This window comes from Nipponia nippon, unplaced genomic scaffold (genome assembly GCF_047370975.1).
Source record: "Nipponia nippon isolate SJK-2023a ecotype South Korea unplaced genomic scaffold, ASM4737097v1 scaffold_7, whole genome shotgun sequence".
Taxonomy (NCBI): domain Eukaryota; kingdom Metazoa; phylum Chordata; class Aves; order Pelecaniformes; family Threskiornithidae; genus Nipponia; species Nipponia nippon.
This window is the reverse complement of record NW_028262391.1, coordinates 48,642,227-48,667,444: the sequence shown is the minus strand read 5'-3', so window position 1 is coordinate 48,667,444 and position 25,218 is coordinate 48,642,227. Positions and strand designations below refer to the sequence as shown.

The 25,218-nt window shown below is 41.2% G+C and overlaps 2 protein-coding genes across 2 annotated transcripts in view; one reads left to right on the top strand and one right to left on the bottom strand.

Moving 5' to 3' along the window:
* BCO1 (beta-carotene oxygenase 1) overlaps nucleotides 1–23,735 on the bottom strand; it is a 70,061-nt gene extending 46,326 nt beyond the window's left edge. The window contains exon 1 of the mRNA XM_009467213.2: nucleotides 23,637–23,735. The gene's annotated coding sequence lies outside the window, so the exon portion shown is untranslated. The remainder of the gene's footprint in view (nucleotides 1–23,636) is intronic.
* Nucleotides 1–25,001, top strand: part of PKD1L3 (polycystin 1 like 3, transient receptor potential channel interacting) — a 42,597-nt gene extending 17,596 nt beyond the window's left edge. The window contains exons 18-43 of the mRNA XM_087739933.1: nucleotides 783–965; nucleotides 1,997–2,121; nucleotides 2,949–3,075; nucleotides 4,247–4,381; nucleotides 5,072–5,297; nucleotides 5,709–5,902; nucleotides 6,332–6,562; nucleotides 6,788–6,889; nucleotides 7,105–7,283; nucleotides 7,669–7,815; nucleotides 8,324–8,523; nucleotides 8,662–8,879; nucleotides 9,433–9,649; nucleotides 10,440–10,668; nucleotides 11,473–11,671; nucleotides 12,127–12,223; nucleotides 13,647–13,787; nucleotides 14,502–14,687; nucleotides 15,556–15,883; nucleotides 16,964–17,097; nucleotides 18,003–18,130; nucleotides 18,471–18,631; nucleotides 20,838–21,048; nucleotides 22,408–22,509; nucleotides 23,653–23,784; nucleotides 24,628–25,001. Coding sequence (XP_087596059.1) covers nucleotides 783–965; nucleotides 1,997–2,121; nucleotides 2,949–3,075; nucleotides 4,247–4,381; nucleotides 5,072–5,297; nucleotides 5,709–5,902; nucleotides 6,332–6,562; nucleotides 6,788–6,889; nucleotides 7,105–7,283; nucleotides 7,669–7,815; nucleotides 8,324–8,523; nucleotides 8,662–8,879; nucleotides 9,433–9,649; nucleotides 10,440–10,668; nucleotides 11,473–11,671; nucleotides 12,127–12,223; nucleotides 13,647–13,787; nucleotides 14,502–14,687; nucleotides 15,556–15,883; nucleotides 16,964–17,097; nucleotides 18,003–18,130; nucleotides 18,471–18,631; nucleotides 20,838–21,048; nucleotides 22,408–22,509; nucleotides 23,653–23,784; nucleotides 24,628–24,729 — 4,434 coding nt within the window. The 3' untranslated portion in view covers nucleotides 24,730–25,001. The remainder of the gene's footprint in view (nucleotides 1–782; nucleotides 966–1,996; nucleotides 2,122–2,948; nucleotides 3,076–4,246; nucleotides 4,382–5,071; nucleotides 5,298–5,708; nucleotides 5,903–6,331; nucleotides 6,563–6,787; nucleotides 6,890–7,104; nucleotides 7,284–7,668; nucleotides 7,816–8,323; nucleotides 8,524–8,661; nucleotides 8,880–9,432; nucleotides 9,650–10,439; nucleotides 10,669–11,472; nucleotides 11,672–12,126; nucleotides 12,224–13,646; nucleotides 13,788–14,501; nucleotides 14,688–15,555; nucleotides 15,884–16,963; nucleotides 17,098–18,002; nucleotides 18,131–18,470; nucleotides 18,632–20,837; nucleotides 21,049–22,407; nucleotides 22,510–23,652; nucleotides 23,785–24,627) is intronic.
* Nucleotides 25,002–25,218: the final 217 nt, after the last annotated feature.

Genomic DNA, 25,218 nt, shown 5'->3' with positions numbered 1-25,218 from the left:
GCAATAAAAAGAGCTGTTCTGATTTCTGATGTATTATACAGTTGCAGCCAGACAATGGCTTGGGAGCATTTCATTAGTACGTGGTTAACTTTGGCAAGACAAGAAGATAGCTCAGATTCAGCACTCACCCTACAGTAAGGCTGCTAAACGTTTGCAGACTGCGGGAATGGATACGTCCAAGCTTGCAATGAATTTGCTTGGCTGCCTCACCAGCCTGGGCTAAAAGCTGGCCAGTGCTTTCACAATCACAAAGCAATCACTGGCTGCATTTGGGCACAAAATAAAAGTTGTAAAACTCATTCTCCTTTGGCACTTAGCACAGCACAAGGCCAAAGGTATTACTTCGTGGTAATCCAATAGGGTTTGTGGAAACTAAGATTGACATGCACGTGTGCTTGACAATACGGTGGTAATTTTTGGACACACCACCCAAGGTCTAACCTGGTTTACTACATTACTGTACATCTAAACTGTATCCTTGCCCAGTGTTTGACAGACAAGCTTCCTTCAGATGTTATTCATCTTTTTTACGGATTAAATCTGTAGAAACAGGCTGCATTTTTCAGGCCTGTATTACATGTTAGTATACCATCATCTAGTCTGTCGTCTTTATTGGTGTTTGAGGTATTACCCCAGCACAAATAATTATCGTAAAAACAGCGTTAGCCACAAGTAGTCCCATGAGATTACTCATGTTGCAATATTCAGTAAATGACACAAGTGTCACTTCTGTCATTTGTAGTACCAACACACATAAACTTTTCCCCTTGCCTCCCATGCAGGTGGAAGCTAGCAACACTCTAAAAGATGTCAGTGCTTCCTTGCTCACTGTAAACACAGAGGACAGCAGAGATGATCAGAAGTTAAAAGATGCAGCCAACTATCTATTTAATGCAGTGAGCAATGTCCTTAAAGCTTCTGTAGAAATCAGAGCTACGAACACTTCAGTGCCAGAGGCAGAACAGGTAACTTTGGTTTGGTCCAGTTTGCAGTGGACTGTGTGTGAACATCTGCTTGCTTTGGAAGGTTTTTAAGAGTTCTGCTGCCTCTCATATTTTTAAATTGGCACTGGGTAGGGTTCATTGTGACACTGCGATGGACTCGAATATCAACGGAAACTTCTCTCCAGTTAGACCTGTTAGACTGAATGGTCTGCTAATGAAGATGATAGAAGCCTCTTAAGATTTGTTACATTTAAAGCTGAACAGGACAGAGCACTGGAGAACACAGCATCAGCGTGCAACCTCTAATGGATGACAAGCACGCAGAGATTTTTTTCGGATCTGATTCTGTCCCCTCCTTTTGCCCCGTAATTCAAGGAAGCCACATGTATTCAATATTCCTGATTGGCTCCACTACTTCAAAGCTGGAATCAGCTCTGGTTGCTGCTTATACTTTTTCAGAAAGCCCACTCTGATTTTCTGTTCAGAATTATGCAACGTGTTTATTTTGTCCTACCCTTTCCTATCCATATGTGAATTGTCACAGTTGCCTTTGTGTGCTTCCTGGGCTGAACATACTTTAACTTTCATCACCGCAAGGGAATAGGGCATGAAATAAATCTAACCTGAGAGAAAAGGTTATGAACTGTTCGAACTCCCCCAAGATAGCACACTAATAACACACAATTAATATGTAATTAGGTCTTGCTTTTGCAAGTAACTAAAGTGTGCAGCTAAAGGGCATTAACGTACAGAAGTGCAGGAACATATTGCATTAAATTGATGTCATGTTTGTAGTGCTTCAATAGAATACAAAAGTAAAAGCTGTAAGATATATTTATTTCCTGTCTGCAATGTTTTAATGAGAATCACAGAAATTGAATTGCTGATTAGAATAACTTTCTCTGAGATTCAGAAGCACATCACCAAGTTTGCCAGCTTTATAAGACACTGAAAACTAGTATTGTTCCTAAAAGGAAGTAACGCCAATTAATGTGCACCTTAATGATTATGAGGAGCTTTGTTGCAAGTTTCCTCCTCTAATCCTTTTCCAGAGTTCAGTGTCGCACCAGCTCCTGAATACAGTTGAAAATCTACAGAGTGCCCTTCTCTTTGGGAAAGAACCAGATGATGAACCAACGGTCCTTACCGCTCCTTCCGCCACAATGTATATACACAGGTAAAAGTGACAGTGTCTCCCAGCTAGGCTCCTGATAGTTAATCAAATTTGCCCCAAATATTCATTACATTGTCCTTAAATGGAACCACCAAACTAAATACTGTAGCATAATGACAACTTCAACGGTGCAATGAGGCTGTCATTACTAACTGATAGTAAGAACAGCTTGGACTCCAATTAGCTTCAATAAAGCCACTTTAGAAATTCTCATGCTGTGTCTTCTTTGACCAACGGAGAATTTACTCCTATTTTCTGGATAAGGCAGTAGCTGCTTACCTTTGAAATTAGGTGGAAAACTCATTTCATGCCAGTTGAGGGATTTTTTTCTTTTCCAAGTAGCCAATAAAGACATATTATATAGAATTGTAACCAGCTTGGCAGAAGCAAATATAACCATGAGGAGCCTCATGAGCATTCTCCGTTCCCTATAATCATCCCTAAATTGTTCCCCGAGAGCCTGGTTTTCATCCACATTTAACTGTGCATTCAAATCAAGAACACATTCACACAGAAACCAGGTACGTCTTTCACATAAGTACACCTCGTTGGGTACAACTTCCTATCCAGATACACCAATTGCACCCCTTTTTTGATGATTCTATGGTAGTGTTGTGTGGAGTACTACGTCAGGAACAGATAATGTACACAGTTTACAAGTTTAGTGGCAGAGTTAGAAATAGTTTTCCAGCTAAGTTATACTTGTGAAGTGAGAAAGTTTTTTCTCTAGATATGAAGTCCATGCTATTGATGTTTTTTTCTGTTTGTTGGGTTTTTTTTCCTATTTCTCTTTTATTCTGATCTGCTTGTGTCCGACCCTAACTGGACAGATTACAAACAGAAAACATGGATGGCACATCCATTAATATCTCCAATTCCAGCTCTGCCAGCTTTACTCTCCCACCTGCTTCCTCTCTCAGTGTTTCAGGAGTTGATGATGAAACAGTGGACATAAGGGCAAGTAAACAGCTTTTATCTGATGCAATCTGATATACAACTTACATTCTTGGTCTAGTGGTTTTAGAATCTTTTCTCCTTTTACAATGAATACACAAGCACACAAGTCATCCCTCCTGTCACGCCAAGAAAATAATTTGAAATATTTTTGTTAAAAGAAGCCTTCACTTATCTTAATTGCATGAGGTTGGTTCAGCAAGCTAAGGAGGACTGAAAGCTTAAATTCCCCATCCCATCAGCCCCTCACATACACTTCTGATTCATACTTGCATGGCTAGAGAAGGCAACGGAATGAATCAATACCTATAAATCTATTTGCTGTTTGTTTACACCTAATGCTCTGAGGAGGATGCAACAGCTCAGAGTCCATATCACCATTAAAACTAACCTGCAGCAGTCCTGTTTCATTCCAGCTAGAAATAAATGAGTTTGAGGCACTCAGATCCTGCAGGAGACAAAAGGCCTGTGAATGTCCTGATGGTAACACATCCCTCATCTGAATTAGGATATGGTGTTTTTTCCCTCAGAACAATAGATTCCATATTATTGTCATATTCTTATAATAAATTTTCTAAAGGCCTCTCTGGTTGATTCGATACTCTCAGGAAACCCCTACAATAACTGCACAATATATATTGTTTTTTTCATTGTGTCTTTTCCAGCTTTGCCAAAAAATGTCCAGAGCCCACTGAAAACAGTGGAAACACATCCATTGTCTTACCTGCGCGTTAGCAAAGGCTTCTGAATCCTCTCATTGGACTGACACCTCAGACATACTCTTCAGTGCACTGCTATCATAGTAGAAATAGACTTCTGTTCCTAATTCCAAGGGGGGTGCCACAGCCTAGCTTTGGTGGAGTTACTTTGAAAGAGGCTTATGCAATTGCATTTTGATATCTGGTGTCTAAAAAGAAAAAGGGTTACAATGAGTGGAAACAATAAACGTTGTTGTACACATATTGCATTTCAGAATCAAAATCACTTTCAAGGTTTGTGTTTGACCCACCTTAGAGATAAGGCAACTTTCTTATTTAAATCTGGATGCAGGCTTCTTTCAAGTCGAGCACTGTTTGGGTCTGAGCTCAAGCTTTCACTATTCAGCAATTTAGAGTGTGAATGTAATTAAATATTGACAATAGCTCAAAACTGATTGATAATGTCTTGCTAATAGATGGTGAGCTTTGCCGTGAATCCCTTTTTCTCCAGTGACACCAGTTTTGACATCAGTGGAACAGTGGGAGGTCTAAGTCTCACTGGTCTGGATGGGTCGATCATACCAGTCAGCAATCTCATAGAAAACATTGAGGTAAACCCACTATTTTCTATCCCTCTCCCTCTTTTTCCATTTTTTCTTCCTCTATTAATGAACTGTCATTTGTCATTTGAACATCATCTTCTGAGGTGACTGCAAATGGTGGTAGTTTTCATTATGTTATGTAGTGGGATCATGGTGTCTGCATTTGTGATGGAGGGATTTGTATCATGTGAAGAATGAAATAACAATCATATCTGTCTTTTCTTAAAAAAGAGGTATCTTAATCTTCATTTAAATGGATGTGAGAATGCTAATGGTTGTGGAAAAAGACTCCAGATTACAGTCATCCCGAAACACAACGTAATGTCTGATTTCATCATCCAAAACCTGTATGTTCGTATTACTACTGTTTGGGCTTCCTAGCCCATGTATAAGCTGACATCTAAATCGCTCATACCTGCACTTCAGGTAGCCAGTGCTTCAGTTAGAATCTCAGCTCTTCGTTCAGAAATGCACCAAGGATCACAGACTTTGTGATGAGTTTACATAGGTTTCAAATGAACTTTTCGGAGGTTAGCTGACAGTATCAATAACATTACTATGATGCCAATATTTTTACTGGCCATGCTTTCCCTATGTTATGAAAAAAGATTATCTAGCATGTGGCTATATTGTGCTTATAGATAATAAAAGCAAGGTGCTTTGCTGTATTTAAAGCCATGTCTTTCCGTTTAAAAACAGATAATGTTACCAAGGCTTTCAGCAACTCAGGAAGATAAGATTCTGCTGAATCTGGGCAATTTTAGCACTTTCCAAGTCAATGTCACCTCAGAAAACACATCTATAGTGATCCACCTGGAATCTGAACATGACATTCCACTAATACTTTACTTAGGGTACGGTTATCGTCCAAATGAAACTAACTATGATATGAAAAATCATCTGTTCTGTAGGAAAACTGCTGGAGGTAAGACAACTTGTTAGTGACCCACGAACTTGCGCATTCTGGGCTTATGTAAGCAAAAGGCTTTCCCCACCCATAGCAAGTTCAGGGCAGTCAGTCTGGGGAGTGCTCATCCACAGCTTTACAGCACCTGCGTATTTGCAGGATGAGCCTTGACCATCAGTTCAGCCGTCTAACTGGAAAGAAATCTCCCGAGTTTCAATTTGTCATGCTTCAGGGTTCCAATCTCTAGTACACAGTGTTCACTAACAGGAGCAAAGAGTGGGATGCTTTGAACAGTGAGTTGCTAAGAATGATTTCATACCATGATTTCATGTTTCTTCAGTTTGCTTATTTGATTATATGCAATACAGCTATGTACTTCTGAATTAGCATTTCTATGTATACACTGAAACTAAAATATTTATCTTCAAGGTGAGACAAACACCTGGGTTCTTAGCCCAGAAGAACTCCTTTTTGGAGAGGGAACCTACTTTTTCATGGTTTTACAAGACATGGGAATGGATTCCACAGTCTATGACAGGCTAACGATAGCTGTCACTTGCTTCGCATCCCGCTGTGTATTTTGGGATGAGCACCAGGGGAACTGGAACAGCTACGGATGTCGTGTAAGTAGAGAGAAACAAAGCAATGTTTATATTATATACTTCAAAGCTAGCCCTTATAACCACTATCTTGTAGTAAAATGATAGCATTGAACTCACACCATAAAACAAGATAATTCTGAGATGTTTTAAGAAACTCAAGTTTAGTCATACCGGACTAAGCTTCAAATTACATTTCCATTTCAATTTCTTGGGATGAGCTTCTATATAAGAAGAAATGGAATCATTCTGACAAGGCTGTATTATATTATAATGCCTGTTGCTGGCTAGACATTAGAATTAATATTCCTTATTGGAACTTGAACAATTCTTTTCTGTATAGCAGCTCTCCACACTAGCTTACCAGTCTCAGCGCTGTCTTTTCATTTGCTTGGTAAGCTATCTAATACTTTGAAGCCAAATGTTTTATTAGGAAATTTTTCTGGTTTTCAGGTAGGACCAAAAACAAATCCTAGAGGCACACAGTGCCTCTGCAACCATCTGACCTTCTTTGGGAGCTCCTTCTTCATCATACCCAATGCCATAGATGTTAGCAAAACTGCACAGCTATTTGGTACATTTGTGGACAACCCTGTGGTGGTGACAACTGTAGGATGCATCTTTCTGATATATGTGCTTGTAGTTATTTGGGCTCGAAGGAAAGACATCCAGGATGATGCCAAAGTAAGTCTTCAGCTAATAAAGACTGAAAGTATTTAGGCCAATTCCCACTTTGCCTAGCCTGTTTTAATAGGAAGTCTTCAACCAATCCTACTCCCTTCCCTGTAACTCTCTGTTTACTGGTAAGTATGTGCATCGTTCACAAGATGATAAATTCCTATCCACAGCTTTAAGGAATCCATAGGTACAGAACAGGTAACAGACTGCTTGTATTGTGTCACTCTGCAGGTGAAAATCACAGTCCTGGAAGACAATGACCCCTTTGCTCAGTACCCTTATCTTGTGACAGTTTTTACAGGCCACCGCCGCGGGGCAGCCACAACCTCCAAGGTATCAATGGCACTGTGCGGTAAGACAGTTTATGCACTCATTTAGAGAACTGGATGAATAATGGAGCCCCTGAGGCTATTAAACAGGATGGCTCAAATGCAATGTCTAAGCCAGAAAGTCCTTGGATTTGATGAAAGCAGGCAGAGTATGCCAGAGGAATAATCACGCATAGGATCAAAATGTGCTAGTCTTCATTTTGCCATCTTATTCTCCAGGTGACTCTCACCCTCTATGGACTGGAAGGAGAGAGTGAGCCACACCATCTAACTGATCCTGATACACCAGTCTTTGAACGTGGAGGAGTGGATGTTTTCCTACTCTGTACCTTCTTCCCTCTTGGAGAACTGCAGAGTATTAGGTTGTGGCATGATAATTCAGGGGACAGTCCATCCTGGTAAGTGGAGAGCTGGAGATCCTGGGAAGTAAAGATCCAGAAGTATTTTTAATAATGCTAACAGTTTTCCTTTTCTAGCACTTGAAAATTATCCTTTCTACAATTCAGGATGGGAAGAAGTGTTTGTTAGTTTCTCATTTTTGCAGAGGAATAGATCAAATCATAATCTAAACTGCAGGACCAGGAGCGCTTCCCATATCCTGTGTCCAGTACAGGATGGGATGTGTTCTGTGCCTTACAGTTTAGACACAACCTAAGAAGCCGGAGTTTGTCCTCCATAGTCCCCCATAGAGAAGGCCAGAGTTTGTCCTCCATAGTCCTGTCGAATCCTAAATTTCATAACACTCAGTTACATGTGAATGTGCCCTGTATGTTTTTCTGACAGGTATGTGAATCGAGTAATGGTCCATGATCTGGCATGGGATCAGAAATGGTACTTCCTCTGTAACTCTTGGCTAGCTGTTGATATTGGAGAATGTGTCCTAGATAAAGTGTTCCCAGTAGCTACTGAACAGGACATGAAGCAGTTCAGGTACCTTCTATTTTGTGGACTTTTTTACTCTCTATAGCAATCAGTCTAGAAAAGGAAGTATGCAAAAAAAAGATAAAACCCCTAGACAAAAATGAAAACAAGGGAGGTCTTTCCGTTGGCCTCAAAGGGCTCTGAGCATGGAAAAGAGGAAGAATGTTTAAGTAAGTCTAATCGTTGTAACAGTAATACCACAGTGGAAATACTAGTGTTAAAGGATAGCCTGACAAGACCTACAGAAACCCAAGCATCTTCTCTTATGTGTAATTTCCCTAACAATTTATACAGAAACTGCTCATGATTAGCGTTCCCTCCATGGTGTGGCTGGACAGAAAGGACATAAGTAGCTATGACCATTCCATGCAAATCAAGCCATGATATTTGGTAATTTGTCATAGTTATTTCTTCTGACAGTGCCTAGAAGCACGAACAGGTCAAGACCCTGAACTCCAGCTTTATTCTTCCCTTTCCTCTCTAAGTATCCATTTGATTTCCCTCTCCTCCTTCCCAGCAATCTGTTTTTCATGAAGACCTCCAAGGGTTTCCAGGACGGGCACATCTGGTACTCGGTTTTCAGCCGTTCCCCACGAAGCTCCTTCACACGAGCCCAGCGCGTGTCATGTTGCTTCTCACTGCTTCTCTGCACCATGCTGACCAGCATCATGTTCTGGGGAGTGCCAAAGGATCCAGCTGAGCAGAAAATGGATTTGGGTAACAATCTTCACCATTGCTTGGGGAGGGAGACAGCACAATCTAGCAGCAGGACAGTTGAACAAATGGGCTTTTTCACAGGAGAGCGATCTGATGGTTCCTGGAGTTATTTTTACTCCTCCCCTCTGATCTTGACAGGTAAGATCGAGTTCACGTGGCAAGAAGTGATGATTGGCTTTGAGAGCTCCCTCCTCATGTTCCCCATCAACCTGCTCATCGTGCAGATCTTCAGGAACATACGACCCCGGCCAGCCATGCAGGGGAAAGAGAAGAAGCCAGGAAAGAATGGTCGAGTGTCCCCAAGCCTACCTCCCACCCCACAGGTCACCCAGGCTGTCTCACTCACTCCAGAGGCTGTGATAAAGGCAAGTCCCTGAGGCTGCTCCCCAGTGAGTCCTGCACTGCCCTCTGCTGCCATGCTCTACCGACCTCCTCAGCGTAACAGCAGCAATCTGCCCTGTCAGATGCCCTTCAGCTTGTCTGAAGCAAAAAGCCAATTGTGCACTGGTGCAAAGCACTCATTTACCCATCTACATGGAATCCCCAACTTCATTAAGATCTGCCTATGTACATCCCAGCCCTCGCACAATTATTATGTGCGACCAAAATCACTGTGTTCGAGGGTTAAAGCAAACATTAAGCAAGTCAGTGAAGATAAAAGGTATCATAGACCCCGTCTGTCTCAGCTTAGATCCTCAGGCAGGTAAGCTGCATTTTTGAATCCTGAAAACTGTCTCGCCAAACTCACTGACATCTGCCTGTCGCACGCAGCGCTGTAAGATGTGCTATCGTTATCCATTCTGGAGATTTTAGCAATTGGTGCAGCTCCCAGCCAGCAGTGCCTTCAGATCACATCAGCTTAAGTCAGTGCAGCCAGAGTCACTGCTGTGTTGCTGCTGTCTTTTCTAGGATATAAGAAGAATTGCCAACTCACTCTTTAAAGTCCTGAAGACTCCATCTCTCACTTCAGTATCAGATCTTGGGAAATCAACTAACATCAACACACTTTTGGCACTGGTTGAAGACATCATCTGCCAGCAGAACAGAGCTGGGCAAGAGTTTTATGATGAGAGCAAAAAGAACGAAGACCCTATAATTGTCACATTAGGTGCTATGGATATACAAGGTAAACAACATAATGGACATGCCTACCGAAACCTTTGTAGTGAAAATGATGGTAACACTGGATGTGATGACCCAAGCTCTTCTTACATTCTGACTCAAAGGCAATTACAGAATCACAGAACAGCTGAGGTTGGAAGGGATCTCTGGAGATTGTCTAGTCCACCACCCTGCTCAGAGCAGGGTCAGCTGGAGCAGGTTGCCCAGGATCATGTCCAGTTGGATGCTGAATATCTCCAAGGATGGAGACTCTGCAAATTCTCTGAGCAACCTGTTCCAGTGTCCAACCACCCTCCCAATACAGAAGTTTTTCCTTATGTTCAGACAAAATTTCCCATGTTTTCTTGGCCTGGTGCTTTTGTTCCTTTCAGTCTGACTCTTAACTTAGGCATTCATTTCTTTTCAATTAAACAATAACATATGAGTAAACAATCCCACTGATTTCATTAAGACTTGCATTTGGCTTTTCCAATGAGTGTACCAAGCTACTAATTGCACAGGTAAACTATGAACAAATTAGCACTTGATCTTATCTGACTTCTCTATTAAGGTTTTAGGACCTCTGTCTTACTAAGTTGCCTCCTGGCAAAAATTCCAGCCCATTCCAGCAGAAAAGCATTAAAGCTCTAGTACTAAAGTTGCTTTTACATGTCCCTTCCAATGTTACTTTTCACTTTGTCACATTCATAAGCTTGAGCTCCAGTTCTGCTAAGTTTTGTACTGAACAGTATTTTAATCTAGGGATAGCTATGCTGATTTTCTTTTAAAAAAATTAAATAATTCTTTACCTGCAGAAAAAACAAGAAACCCAACTCCAGAGAAGGGAATATGTGAGCGACTGAAATACAGTGATTACAATCGCTGCTTGTACATGCAACTCCAGCGTGTAGAGATGGAGCTGGAATTACTGGGGCCCCATAGATTTCAGATGCCTCAGAGTTACACACAAGCTGTTCGTCAGGTTCAGCACATGAAGAACCTCTTGGAGAACCGCATCTGCTCATCAGCACCCATCAGTGAGAGGTAACCTAGTTCTCATCTCGTTCTCAATATAAGTAAATTCAGGCCGTGAATTCAAAACTGGTCAGCATGATGGAGCCCAAATAATTACTGCTTAATATGTGCTAGATAACCATTATTATAGCTGTAGAAACATGTTTTACTATTAGATTATTGTAGGACCAACAAAGAAATTGCAATGCACTGCAAACTGCACACAAAACCTATAATGACAGATCATCGCTCTTTGTCATTTTTGCCTCCAAAACTGAATGTCGCAATACAATGCCACATGATAGTAAAGGGCTAAGATAATCACTGAGCTCCAAAGTCTCAGACATCTCTTAGAACGGATGGATCAAGCAAAATTAATAAGCAAACAAAAATATTTCAGTGAAATATAATTAAGTTGGAAGTACTGAAAACAATTCCACTAATTATCTCTCTGGCCTTTATGGTGATCACAAGAGATGTAACCAGCAGCTAAAATGCACTCATGGTTTTATTTGTCAATATGTCTACTGGAGGTTCAATTATGCATGAACTGAGGAGTAAATAAGTCCATCATATTTGTTTTGATTTTAACTGATCTCTGCACACTTCCTCATATTTTTGCTCACTGTACTTTTTGCTATCCATATACCCTATATAATTGCGTTAGTTAAAAGAATTTAGAATATTTTGATTGAGATTTTAAATCATAAGATGTTGCCTATCCCCACTGAACCCGAAGACTGTGATTTTGGCTTCTGTTCCACTGCAGACTGATTTTTTCTCTTCTGGTTGACTCTCAAGGTGGTCTCTTACTCCAAGTTTCTCTGGTGACAGCAAGAAAAGTTCTTCTTCCAAAGGACTGCCCTGGTGGTTTGTGTTCATTGCTTGGTTCCTTGTTGCAGCCACCAGTGGTGTATCTGGGTTCTTTACCATGCTCTATGGGCTGCATTATGGCAAGGAGAACTCCATCAAGTGGCTGATCTCCATGGCCATCTCCTTCTTGGAAAGTCTTTTCATCACACAGCCCTTAAAGGTGAGATCCTCGGAAATACAACCACTGGCCAATATGAACTCATTCTACTATGATTTCAGGAAGACACTCCAATGCATTCTAAAGAACCACAGGATTTGGCATGTAAAATGAGAAGTCTTTGCCCTTAAAACAAGAGCTAGCAGGCGGTTTACAGAGTTCTGTGGTCTTTTGTTGACATTAGCTCCATTAGTTTCATCTCCCTTGTTTTGTCAGAGTTTAATAGGTGATGAGGTTTCTGACCAGGGAAGATGCGTCATATGGCAAAATCAGTTTAGCTGGATCGACCCCAGCACTGTGCACTGTTCTCTTGTTTAGGAGCTTCAGCTGCGTGAGTTCAACAAAGCCAAAGCACAGTTGTTCTCCTGCAGTCCCTGGATCCAAAGGGATCCAGGTCAAAGCCCGAGCTTCTTTATATGAAATGGGCATATGGTGAGTCTGTAGCTAATTCTTTCCAGGTGCTGGGATTTGCTGCTTTTTTTGCTCTGGTTCTGAAGAGGGTGGAACATGAGGATGAAGAAAACACAGCTATTGAGGGGCCTTTATCTGCACCAGGTAACCGTCTGTAAAGTGAGAAATTATTAAAGAACGTGAAGCGTTCTCCAAGCTTTTGGAATGCTTTATGCACAAATATGTGACTCAGCTCAACTGAGAACTTCCCTGGTTGTCTTTATAAACCTGAATCTTAGCTGACAAGGTTAGCAGAAATCACTAAATCCACAGGTGCTGCGACTATGTGCCTACCCATTAGCATTCCCAAGATCAAGGTGGAAGCGGAAACAAACCTAAATAACTGATTTTGTGCCAGTTGGAGAAAATATAAAGACCGGTGTATGTTTAGGTTGGATAAATCTTGTAGAACATTTAATGAAAGAGACCACAAGGTCAAAAAGATAAAAGAGAAGAAGTCTGGATGAAAAGAATAATACTTCCTTGTTTATCTTTTTCCGTATATTTTTACCCCTGCAAATATAAATAGGTGTACAATCTCCCCTAGCCCTGTTGTAAGATTGCCTCTGTTACTGGAGGATCTACTTGCTGCCAGGATACTTATATTTGATATCTTCCTTCCCTCCATCCCTGGCTTGCCTATGTCAGGGAAAAAAGTATTCTCCTATATGGATTCATAGTAGATCAAGAATTGTACAAGTGGATAGCCAGTTACTTTTCAGTCTGTCAACATTCAAGGAACATCTAGAAAAGAAAACAATAAAATGTGGCAAACTGACTGAAGCCATTATAATCAAAATTAATGAATTAGTGCTATTAATATGCATTAACCATGCTTAAGTATTTTAGCTTTCACATCAGATATAAGAAAAATCAGATATACAAGGAGGCTTGTTTTAGCTCTGTGTCATGGCATGGCTTGCAACAAAACCTGTAACTATTCCACAACCTCGTGCAAATAAACACATGACCCAGTGCAAAATGCACTCTTCAACTAGATTGGTAGATCTTTATCTGACAAGCATACCTAAAACTCAAGTCCTCTCTCAAGGAAATTTCCCACCTTATTTAAGTCTTATGATATGAAAGTCCTCAGTATACATAGTTTTCCACAACCACAATTATTTGTATTACTCCCATAAACCAAATAGTGGCTTCTGCAATCAATCACAATTGTGTCTAAAAAAATGCTGACAGCAGCAGACAGGAGCCCTAGGGCACAGCAAAGAATCCTGATCAACAGCCTCCTCCCTGATCAGTCTCAGGCTCTGAACACATCACCTTCTGAGATGCTCAGCCTAGAGAGAGACACCTGGACTATACCCGGGCCCACACCTAATACACCGTGTTTGTGAGCAACTTCCCTCCCCACTGTTTGTCCCACTATACTAATTGTTAAAATCACATCCGCTGTCTTCCTAAGGGAAAGCATTAAATAGAAATGTTTCTTTATAATGTCCAAAGAAACAAAAAGCAGGGCATAGATGATCTGCTGACTAATTCCAGGGTTTACTGCTCTCACTCACAGGTGATTCAAACCCTCTCTTTGGAGCCCGAAGGGACAGCAGAAGCAATATTTACCGGCCACCTCCTGCAGCTGATGTGGAGAAAATGAAAATCAGCTGCATGAAGGAGCAGAAAGCATTTGCCCTCATCAGAGAAATCTTGGGTATTATCCATATGTAGATTATCTTGTTTTATTCAGTAGCATTCTTCAGTATTTTTACATCAGTGAAAATATTGTTCTCTTGGGTGAAAAAGTTTTGGCATATCTTTAGCTTTCTGCCAGCCATTACGCTGTAGAGACAGGCTGTTCAGTGGCAGCTGGAGCTGAAAGGAGGTGGGAATGTTAGCTGGAGATAAAAGTGTGGCTAAGGCTTGATTTTATTGTAAAAAGAAACACATTACAGACACATGAGAGGTTAAAGAAAAGTTAGAAAGGGTAGAAGGAGGAGGTCAACAATTAAATGAAGTTGAAATCAAAAGAGCAGATGGAGGCCACCTTTCTAAAAGCAGACAGTATCTATAGATAATGATTTATACCCCAGTTTTATTTCCTCTAAAAACAATGGAAAAAATTACCTCAACTTCACTTGGAACAAAGTTAGACTACTCATTTTATTTAGAGCTGTCATTACTACTGGTGTTCAGCCAGCCTTCCCACTTGTTTTCTCGACTGCTACTTGTATTCCAAATGTGATATGCTGAAACTGCAGCACGTTCAAGTAGCTTGTGTAAATTCATTAGCACTGGTCAGTCAGAGTCTAGCAAAGCATCTCCTTAACCTAATAAGTGATGACAGCAGTAATCATTCATGCAATCTATTTTGAACAGCAGTGTTAATTCTGAGCTCATGAGTGCTGTCTCTTCTTGTTTTTTCCAGCCTATCTGGGGTTTTTATGGATGCTGTTACTGGTCGCCTATGGGCAGAGAGATCCCAATTCCTACTACTTGAACAAACACATTGAGAACAGCTTTACAGATGGATTCCACGATGTCTACAGTTATGGGGATTTTTTCACGTGGGCAAACACTACCTTAGTCAAAAATCTTTATGGATCATACAAAGGTGCAGAGTCACATTGTTTCACTTCAGCTTGCCAGATTCTGAAACATTATCTTTTATACATCGCCCTAACTTGCACATGCATATTTGCCCGGAGAAAGAGACTGTGAGGGCATAAGGCTGGTGTGGATTCTTATAATATGAATACTAGTGGGTAACAAAAACCCCACAGCCTGGCCCCAAGTTTAACGTGCCCTCATATTTTCCTTATCTTTAATATAAACTGAATGTTCTGCACTGTAATTTTACATTTTTCACATTTTACATTACTTATTCCAGATATTCAGATATATGCCTCAGTTTTACACAAGTTTTTTTCCATCATTCAAAAAGAGAATGGCAGGTAGGTGGCATTATTAAGCTTTTCCTCAGGAGAGCTCTGTTTGCATCATGCCTTAGGTCAATCCGAAGGCTAATTATGCAGTATCACCAGGTTTCTACGCAGCCATATCCAGTAATAAATATGACCCATTTTGCAGCTCACATTTAAGAGTAAAGATGGGAATACATTAGCAGAGTTGTTCATTGGACGTGACAGGCACTGACCAACCGCGGCCAAGCGAACACTGCACGCAGCTACTCTGCTGTGGGACTCGAAGCAAGTCACTTTTCTCCTCCAGGCCTCAGCTTCCTTCTGTATAATATGCAGACAGGTAGTGATACTGAACTCTGTTATCTATGGTTGTTATCTATGAATTCAGTTCAAATCAACACGAGGGCTTAATTTTCATTACTATTTTGCTTACAGTGTTTTTTAGAAAAGAATCTATAGCAAAATATTAACGCATCAGCGAATCATAAATGAGATGAAGAAATATTATTAGTATTTCTGTCATGTTGTCAGTGCTGCTCTTTTCCATCTCCTCTTTAGGATTCATTACGGATGGCAATTCCAAGCTGGTAGGTAGTGCTCGAATTCGCCAAGTAAGAGTGAAAGGAGACACCTGCCCTATTTCTCCCAGCCTCCAGCATGTGATTCAGGAATGCCATGCTCCATATTCCCTACAAACAGAAGATACGTCAGATTATGGGGAACACTGGAATACTTCGGTCTTCGATAACTCCTCTGACCTGAGCTCAGCATGGCAGTACCAGAGTCAGTCCAAGCTGAGAGGGCACCCCACCTGGGGCAAACTTGCCATCTACAGGGGAGGGGGATATGTGATTCACCTGGGAACTGATCCCAAGAACACCTCCAGGTACCACCTGTATCCTTGTAAATAATTAGTGTATCATCTGCTGTAGCGTCAATGATGCGCTTTCCTCTACCCTATTTAAGATTCATTTCAGATCGCATCCTAAGTTTTCCGGCTGTGCATTGTGTGGGTATTGTAGGTATTACTGTGGTGCCATCATTGTAGTTTATGTTCCTATCATCTTGCTCCATGCTAGGTAACAACCAGGATCCAAAATTAGAACCTTTTTCTCCTAACTTACATGCATGGATTCCAGACCTACATAGCTGCAGAAATGCGTAATGTTGATGAACTAGTAAAACAATCCCATCAATGTATTAATCCAGTGTTGGATCTAGTCTAGCCTTCTAAAATACTGAATTTTCTACGGGGATGTCAATGGTTGTGAAAAAATAATTTAGCCTAAATCTTGTTATGTTAATCTTATGTTATCTTGTTACTATGCTTGAACTATGATATATTTGCCTGTTTTCATATCATAGTAAGATCTGTGAAGCTTCTTTATCTCTCTTTAGTGTTTATACTCCCTAGATCCTTGCAGACAATTTTGTATCTGCCTTATTAAAAGAGGAGAATTAGTGAAATTGTACTGAAAGTAATCTCCTGTGTGTGAATATGAACAGTAACAGGGAATACTTTTTAAAGTGAAATAATAGAAAATGAGGCCTTGAAAACCAGGACTCAAAAAGAATCTGGCAAATAAGGGACCTGAAATAAATGAGCAGGAAGCAGTATCCCACGGGGGTGGAGATCCAAACTTAGAGATAACTTATATGTTGCCAGAGATATCCATATTGGCACAGGAACATATATGAGGTAAATGATCAGACACCTGAGGCATCTCAGGTTTAGCCCTGGCCAATATCTGATACCTGCTTCTCCAGAGCAACCAAAAAGAAACTTACCACCTAGACTAATAGTACTAGTATCCCTATCTCCAGACTTGACAGACCAGATATCCTCTTGAACATCTTACCTCTGATTTACTCCTTCTCTATGACAATATCCAAACACTCCTATCCTCCATGTGATACTGTCTCTCTCCTGTATGAGTTAGATCACTGGCTATACATTTTTTGGCAGAATTCTCCAGTACCTTTTCGACAACGTCTGGCTAGACACCTTCACAAGAGCAGTGTTTGTTGAATTTACAGTCTACAATGCCAATGTGAACCTGTTCTGCATTATAAGCCTGATATTTGAAACCAATGCTTTAGGTGAGAACCTTTTTTAAGTTACACATTTCTGAAGAGAGCAAGCAATGCACCTACAGAGTGCAGATTTATATGCTGTCAATGTTTACCTAGCTCTTGATTCAGTAAACAGAAGTGTTTTAATAAATCTAATAATGACAGAATCAATGCAAAATTTATAAACCATTCAGGAAAAATGTAGCATCACAGTAATACAGACCATAATGGAATATCTTTGCTTATACTGTGATCTTCTGCTGACGAAGAAAACACGGTACCGAAACTTAATCTCCAGAATTTACAAAACAGGAACAAGAAAAATGATGTTTCCTAATCATTTCAGCTTATCAATACAATATTAAGACAAAAACTACAAATAGCAGAGTCTGTCTTTTTTTGTTCCAGAAGACTTCTAACATATAGCTGTGCAATCACATAATACATAATCTGGATACAACAAAGAAAATAGTGAAACTAGATTCTGGTTTGAAGGCCATAGAAAAACATTTAATCTGAGCAGTAGCCTGCCTCAGGTCTGTCCCAGTATTGGAAAATGCTCAAACCAGACCACAAAGCTGAGCTCATTTTCTTTTTAGAATGAGATTCAGATTTAGATCTTCAGGTCCTCCTGCTACATTTCTGCATTTGTAGTCCAATCCAAACTCAGCCCTGCTGGGATTAATATCATACTGTCATACAAGAGAGCAGAAGCACTCTAAAAGCCATCGACTGCCTGAAATTCCTATTTCAAAGAATACTTATAAGGCTACTCACATAATCAAATCTAAATCTTAGTTTGATAGTTGGATTCAGTCTCACATTGATGTGAATGCGAGTACAGAAGTCTTACTGGTGAACTAAATTGTTTGAATGAAAACAGAAAGATGTAATTAACAGAGCACTGAGGTGAAAAATCATTTGCTTTTTAGGGGCCTTCTTCACAAGCACAGAGCTGCAAAGTGTCCGGCTTTACCCATACACCAACAGTCTCCACATCTTTGTGGTTGCAGCGGAAGTAATTTATTTCGTCTTTATTGTGTACTACATGATAGTGCAGGTGAGACCCAAGGCAAACTCGGCTGACAGCATCACCTTGTGTCTGGTTTTGATTTCACTTACAAAAACTTTAGGACTGTACTTGATTTCAGTAGTGCTGCTGCTGACTTGCACTGATGGAAGATTGAATCAGATACTGTATCTGTATTAAATAATAGGAAGGCAACATTTTATTTGGCCGGAATGCTTCTTTTGAGAAAGATAATGAGAAATTAGTGCAAGATGTAGTTTTATCGGTGTGCAATAGTTTGCTTATTGCAGAGGGGATAGCCCTAATCTTTAGAGGTGTGCCATATGATACGGAGTCACGAGACTGAAAGAGAAAACTCCTCTTTTCACAGGGAAAACTGATGAAGACTCTGAGATGGAGATACTTCCACAGCAAGTGGAATCTCCTGGAGATGGCCATTATATTGATCAGCTGGAGTGCCCTGTCGGTGTTTGTGAAACGGACAATCCTTGGGACCCGAGACATCAGCTACTACCAGGAACACAAAGAGGAGTGAGTACCAATGCTAGTTAGTTGTCGTGGTTTAACCCCAGCCAGCAACTAAGCCCCACACAGCTGCTCGCTCACTCCCCCCCGGTGGGATGGGGGAGAGAATCAGAAGAGTAAAAGTGAGAAAACTCGTGGGTTGAGATAAAGACAGTTTAACGGGTAAATCAAAAGCCGCGCGCGCAAGCAAAGCAAAGCAAGGAATTCATTCACTGCTTCCCATGGGCAGGCAGGTGTTCAGCCATCTCCAGGAAAGCAGGGCTCCATCACGTGTAACGGTTACTTGGGAAGACAAACGCCATCACGCCCAATGTCCCCCCTTTCCTTCTTCTTCCCCCAGCTTATATACTGAGCATGACGTCATATGGTATGGAATAGCCCTGTGGCCAGTCTGAGTCAGCTGTCCTGGCTGTGCCCCCTCCCAGCTTCTTATGCACCTGGCAGAGCACAAGAAGCTGAAAAGTCCTTGACTAGTGTAAACTCTGCTCAGCAAGAACCAAAACATCAGTGCGTTATCAACGTTATTCTCATTATTCTCATCCTAAATCCAAAACACAGCATCCTTTGTCAGTGATACTTATGCAGAAACCAATCTATTTTTCCTCTTCCCAGACAGCAGCTTGTCTGTGCTAGGTAATGCTACCCTATATGGCTATATTCATGAAGCATGTAAGTATTTCAGGGCTTAGATGTGTGTCAGCAATAGGATTTTCTTCTGATATTGCTCTAATAAAATCCAGCAGACTTGAGCACCAAGTTCCCTAGCCTAGCCACTAGCTCCCTATCTGCACCACCCTCTTCTGAATCAACAAGCCTTTCTGCTACAGGACATCTACCCAGCTAGTACATAATCTCCCTCATTCTTTGTTGTAAAAAGCCATTGGTTAGAGGACAAAAATGACTTATTTTATACAGAATGGAAAATGATAACATCTGTTAAAAAACAGTCACACAGGAAAGAGGTCATAGAATCACAGGATCATTTAGGAAGGAAAGGACCTCTGGAGGTCTCTGCTCCAACCTCCTGCTTTGGTGTTAGATCAGGTTGCTCTGGGCCCTGTTTGGTTGAATTTTTAGTATCTCCGAGGACAGAGGTTCCACAGCCTTCCTGGACCCCTGCGCCAGTGTTGAACCAGTCTCACTGTCAAAGAAAAAAACTGTTTTTTTCATGTCCAGCTGGAATTCCTCTTGCTGCAACTTGTGGCTGTCTTCTCTTGTCCTTTCATCGTGCACCTTCAGGAAGAGTTTTACTACATCCTCTCTATAACCACCAACCAGGTAGTTGGAGACAGCAATTAGAGGCCTCCTTAGCTTTCTTTTCTCCAGGCTGAACAAACCCAGCTCCCACATCCTTCTCTTGTATGCCCTGTACCCCAACTCCCAACCATCTCAGTGGCCCTTCACCGGACTCAATGTCCTTCTCGCACTGGGGAGCCCAAAACTGGGCTCAGTATTCCAGATGCAACCTCGCAAGCACTGAATGAGAGGAAAGAACAAACGCTTCCTTTAACCTGACAGCTACATTCTTGCTAATGCAGCACACATATATCATATAGGTGTATGTCATGTGCTATATTAGCATGCACAATTTATAAAAGCTTTTTGCGGTCACCTCTGTTGTAAACAAAATCGTACGTACAAACAATGTGCTACCTTTATAAATGGTATATACAAGTATTACCAAGTTCTTCCGGCTAACGTTAAGACTTGACTTGCCTCAGTCACAGATTACAGTTCTGACCTCCAGTCTTTTACTTCGTGCCTTACAGTACCTTCTCACACGTCTTGTTGGAAATTAGCTAACCCTGCCACAGCTGGTGCATCCTGCCAGCTGCACAGCATCAGTCACCCCATCCTCTCCAACTCCACGTGCACAGCAGAACCTGTCTTCCTTTCTAAGGGTCAGAATTTGACAGTAAGTTTGCATTAGCTGCCTTTAAACCGTGACTTGCTAAAAATGAGCAGCATTTGTGCTACAGCGTAGACCCTCTCTTGGCTCTAGCTAATGCTGATAAAAAAACTCTGCCATGTACAGCTGAGCTTTTTGTGTGCACACAGCAGGAAGTGCGGACGGGAACATTCAAGCAAGAACACAAGCTAGCTCTCCATTGAAAACAAGGACAGAGTGACTGGCTTTTCCAGCAGACTCATTTATGCACTTCAACGGCTTCTGTGTGCACGGTCTATTACATCTTTTCTTTTTTTCTAACAGCTGTGTAAGCTTTAATGAAACAGGAAGAGCTGATGCAGTTCTTGGCTACCTGATTGCGTTCCTAGTGCTTCTCTCCACAGTGAAACTGTGGCATCTCCTGAGGCTCAACCCTAAACTAAACATGATCACTTCAACGCTGAGGAGGGCGTGGGGTGATATCTCTGGATTCATCACCGTTATTGCAATCATGTTCCTCGCCTATTCCATTGCTGTGAGTACCACTGTGGTTTCTGTTGTCTGCAGTCTGTCAGGTTAAATGAATTATTTCTGAATGCTGAAAGCAACATAGCTTTGAAATGTAAAACTGAATAAAGCTGCCTACCTAAATCTTGGGCTAGCAGCTTGGAGCCCAATTCTTCAGTATAAGTGAAAGAGAAGTTAAAATATCCACTTGTCTGTTCTTTGAAAATTGAAATTTAGTACAAAAACCAAACACTGAGGTGAAAAAAATGGATTCTCTGTGTGTAATAGGTGTGACAAAGAACAAAGTAAAGGAAAAATTGTTTTGTGGATAAAGCTTAAATTGGGGAGAGTGCAGCAAGTGCCATTTTCTGTTTGGCTAGTTTTTAAGTGGGAAATAATTATTTTTCTGCCTATCATGGGAATACTTATTACGCAAATAAAATGATATTTTCATTCTAATGAGATTAAAGAATTATTGGACTGCAACTATTTAACTATATTTACTGTTTTGGCTTAAACTTTTTGGGTAAATCTTCTGGCAGAGTAATGTGGGAAATTCAGCACATCTCAATTGCAAAATCACTGAAAAAGTGGAAACCATCTGAGCCAAATCCAAACTGTCCTGTAAAGGGCAGCCCTGTGACAAACGGGACCTGCTGCAGTCTCACACTGCCTGATTCCACGTTCCTCATCTCTCCCTCCAGTACTGACACTCTAGCAACTGAGTAGCTTTAGGCACTGGTGTGGCCACAAACTTAACAGGTGAAATAAGTGATGAGATCAGTTCCATGACCCAGCCTGTTGTCAAGTGATGGAGCTGTGAAAGAAAGAGGCACAGGGATGGAGAAAAAGGTGAGACTGCAGCAGCCCCCATTTAAATCAGACACAGCAGGCCCACAAGATATAAATGAAGAAAATAGCACCTTGGTTACTAAGGGCAAACAAAAAAGTTGCCTATTGGGAAGGATCTGTGCACTGAAAGGCAAGTGTTTGTGACTATGATTAATTTGATCAATTATGCAGGGATATATCTGCTCCTTGGAGGTGGGCTAAATTACTTTCATGATTTTGTCATGTATTTGCAGATTTTTTACATATCTAGTAGCAAGCTGAGCAGATATAAGACATTCTCATATCCATGATAAAAGGTCTTACAGATAAACACATTCAGAAAGTGTGAATCCAGTTCTTAGCTCTGGGTTAGTCTTCTGCTGTGACCTCATTTGGTGTTTCTCCTGTTCGTAAACACAAAAACCCCAAAACACAAAAAAAGCTTCATGGCTCTGATGACGAGCTAGGAGGGCTTTCTCTGAATACAGCAGGCATTAGCTGATTTTGCAGCAAGCACTCTGATCATGACCCAGGATACACCTTCTTTCCTCTGCAGACAAACTTGATATTTGGCTGGAAGCTCTACTCTTACAAAACGCTCTTTGATTCAGCAGAGACCATGGTCAGTCTTCAGCTGGGAATCTTCAACTATGAGGAGGTACCACCTCTGATTTTGAGTTTATCACTGTGTAATTAGCAGCTCAGCTATCAAATATGCTTTGAACCAGCAAATAGAAAGACTTTCAATTAGTGCTAGACATTAACCTAATTTTGCAAGCTCCACAGCTTCCTAAAGCAGCCACCTTTTCTCATCAAGACAAGAAAGAGAGACCAAGTGAAATATATCTCACATCCCATTTTGACCATCAGTAGACTCATCATGAACCTTTCATTGAGAAAGGTGCTCACATTTTAACTGGATATGTTATGTATTGTTTACAGAGAGTTTTGAGCACTTTCCTTAGAAAGCTACAGAAAGAAACGTGAGCGATGCCCTGCATTTGTTCTGAACACACACCCACCAGCTTCTCAAGAAGGCAAAGCCTTCCACCAGAGAACTTTACGTTACATTTATTTTATTGTTCTTGACTTTTTCATTAAGTTCTTTCAAATGTTACAATATTCTTTGACTCTCTGTGGATTAAGCTAGTCCTCAGACATGTCTGACTGTGAAGCCCTCCTTGGTAGATGTTTTTAGACTATGGATCCCATACCCCAACATGGAACGGGTAGCTCTGAAGATCAGTAATTGGGCATAAAGATTTTCACGTCTACTGTTAATCATGAAAATATATTCCTACATTATAGCTTACATGAAAATGAAGGGTTTGGATTTCTGCACAACCCTTAGTTGGTATGTGTCCATGACAGTCTGACTGGGCTTCTTTGTAAAGACACTATTAAATAAAAGCACACAGAGATTTCATCTGTACTTTGAAAGCTGAGGCATGATGGACCTTCAGCTGTTCTGTGGATAAACAGATCTCCAGGCTTGTCAACTTTCACGTGAAACTTTCATGCCATTACATTCAAATGCAAACACTTAAAAAGCCCCAAAGATTGCCCATATTCATATATCACGTATATAAAATATTCTATCATCTCTGCACTATATCACATCAATGTAGGAAGGCGACTAAAGGAGAAAATTTATATATATATATAATATATATATAGCATAATTTATTAGCCACAAGGATTTTCAGAGAGACACACTCATTGTCTGTTAACTGCTTGTAGTATGCTTTTTTTTTTTTTTAATTCAATCGAAATATGATGTCTTACCTTATTAACACTACAGGTCTTGGACTACAACCCAATTTTAGGCTCCTTCTTAATTGGATCCTGCATAATTTTCATGACATTTGTGGTACTGAATCTGTTCATTTCGGTGATTCTGGTTGCTTTTAGCGAGGAGCAGAAGCACTACCAGGTGTGTTCGTCTAAGCTCTCCTGCTGTTTTTAACATTTGTTGTGCAGTGCTTACTCATGATTTAGGTATTCTACCATTGGATGAAACCCACGTAAACTCAGTCCAACTCTTAAGAAATCAACATCGACTCATCAAGCACACTTCAGATTTTCCAGATTTACGCTGTCCATTCCTGTTCAGACGAGTCCCTGATCAGATTTAGTACAAGATCTGATTTGTAGCCTTCTGTTCACATACTAAATCCAGGAAAAAAGTCTTAGGCTCATGTCCCAGCTCCATTGAAATCAGTGCCCAAACTGCTACTAAAGCCCATGAGGGCTTTCCAGCTCCTTTTAAAAATGCTGCCGTGAGTGCCTGACCCATTCCAGCTATTGATAGCATGGTGTGAAAACCAGATTAGTACTCCAGCACTGTCCAAACTTCCTCTACATTTTAAATAAAGTCAAGGGAGATGAAAACAAAGGATATGGTCAATAGAAAACAAGATACATTTAGTTTTTCTCATTGACTTAATCTAGAAATGGTGGGTGGCTCCTTGTATATACCACTAGCTGTTTAGTAGCTGGCAGGTGAACTCCAGGCTCCTGTAGCAAGATTTCCATGGGTTTTGACAGAGCCAAAATTTCATCTATAATGTCCACGCTCATCTGGGACCTTTGTCTTGATAAAAATACTTGCACGTTGTTTTGTTTTGGCAGTTACTCATGCTCTGCTTAGAGTGAAAGTTGGCTTATTTCACCTCAAGCAGAGAGTTTTTTCTTGCGACTTTCTCTGGCTTCAGCAGAGACTGAATCCGCTCCTGGTCTGTGCATCCCAGTAACGTCCTGCTTCTTGTTATTTTAGGCTTCAGAAGAAGAGGAGATTGTTGATCTCATGTTAATGAAACTTTTCAGTTTCTTCGGGATTAAATGCAAGAAGGAAGAGAAGCCAGCCACTAAGGATTAACCGACACAACCCGTCAATGATTAAATGATAACCACGATGAAAAGGCACTTTGTGGGTGAAAGATTTACTTTTTAACTATTAGCTGCAGTGGCTAGACTTAGGTTACCGCGGCTTCTGACTAAAATGCTGCAGCGTTCAACCAGTAAACTGTTGCTGACTGATGTTTTGGAGCATTAGCGAAGAAATAACGCTAAACCTGAGACAAACTGTCCCGCGCGTACTTCGTGTAGACTTAGCATCTGTATTCAATAAACGCTGAGCGTTCCTTGCACCGTTTGGCTAAAACCCCTCGCTTTCCGCCCAGCAAGCGCCATGGAAAGATGGCGACCCCCGGGGCCCGCCCGCCTTCCTGCCCCCGGCACGGCGGCCTGCGGCGGGGCACGGAGCAGCTCGGCTCCTCGGGGACCGTTAACCCCCGTCAGGCACCGCGCCGCCCGCTGAGGGGGCCCGGCCACGGCCGCCGCCGGTAGCGGCCGCCCCTGACGACGC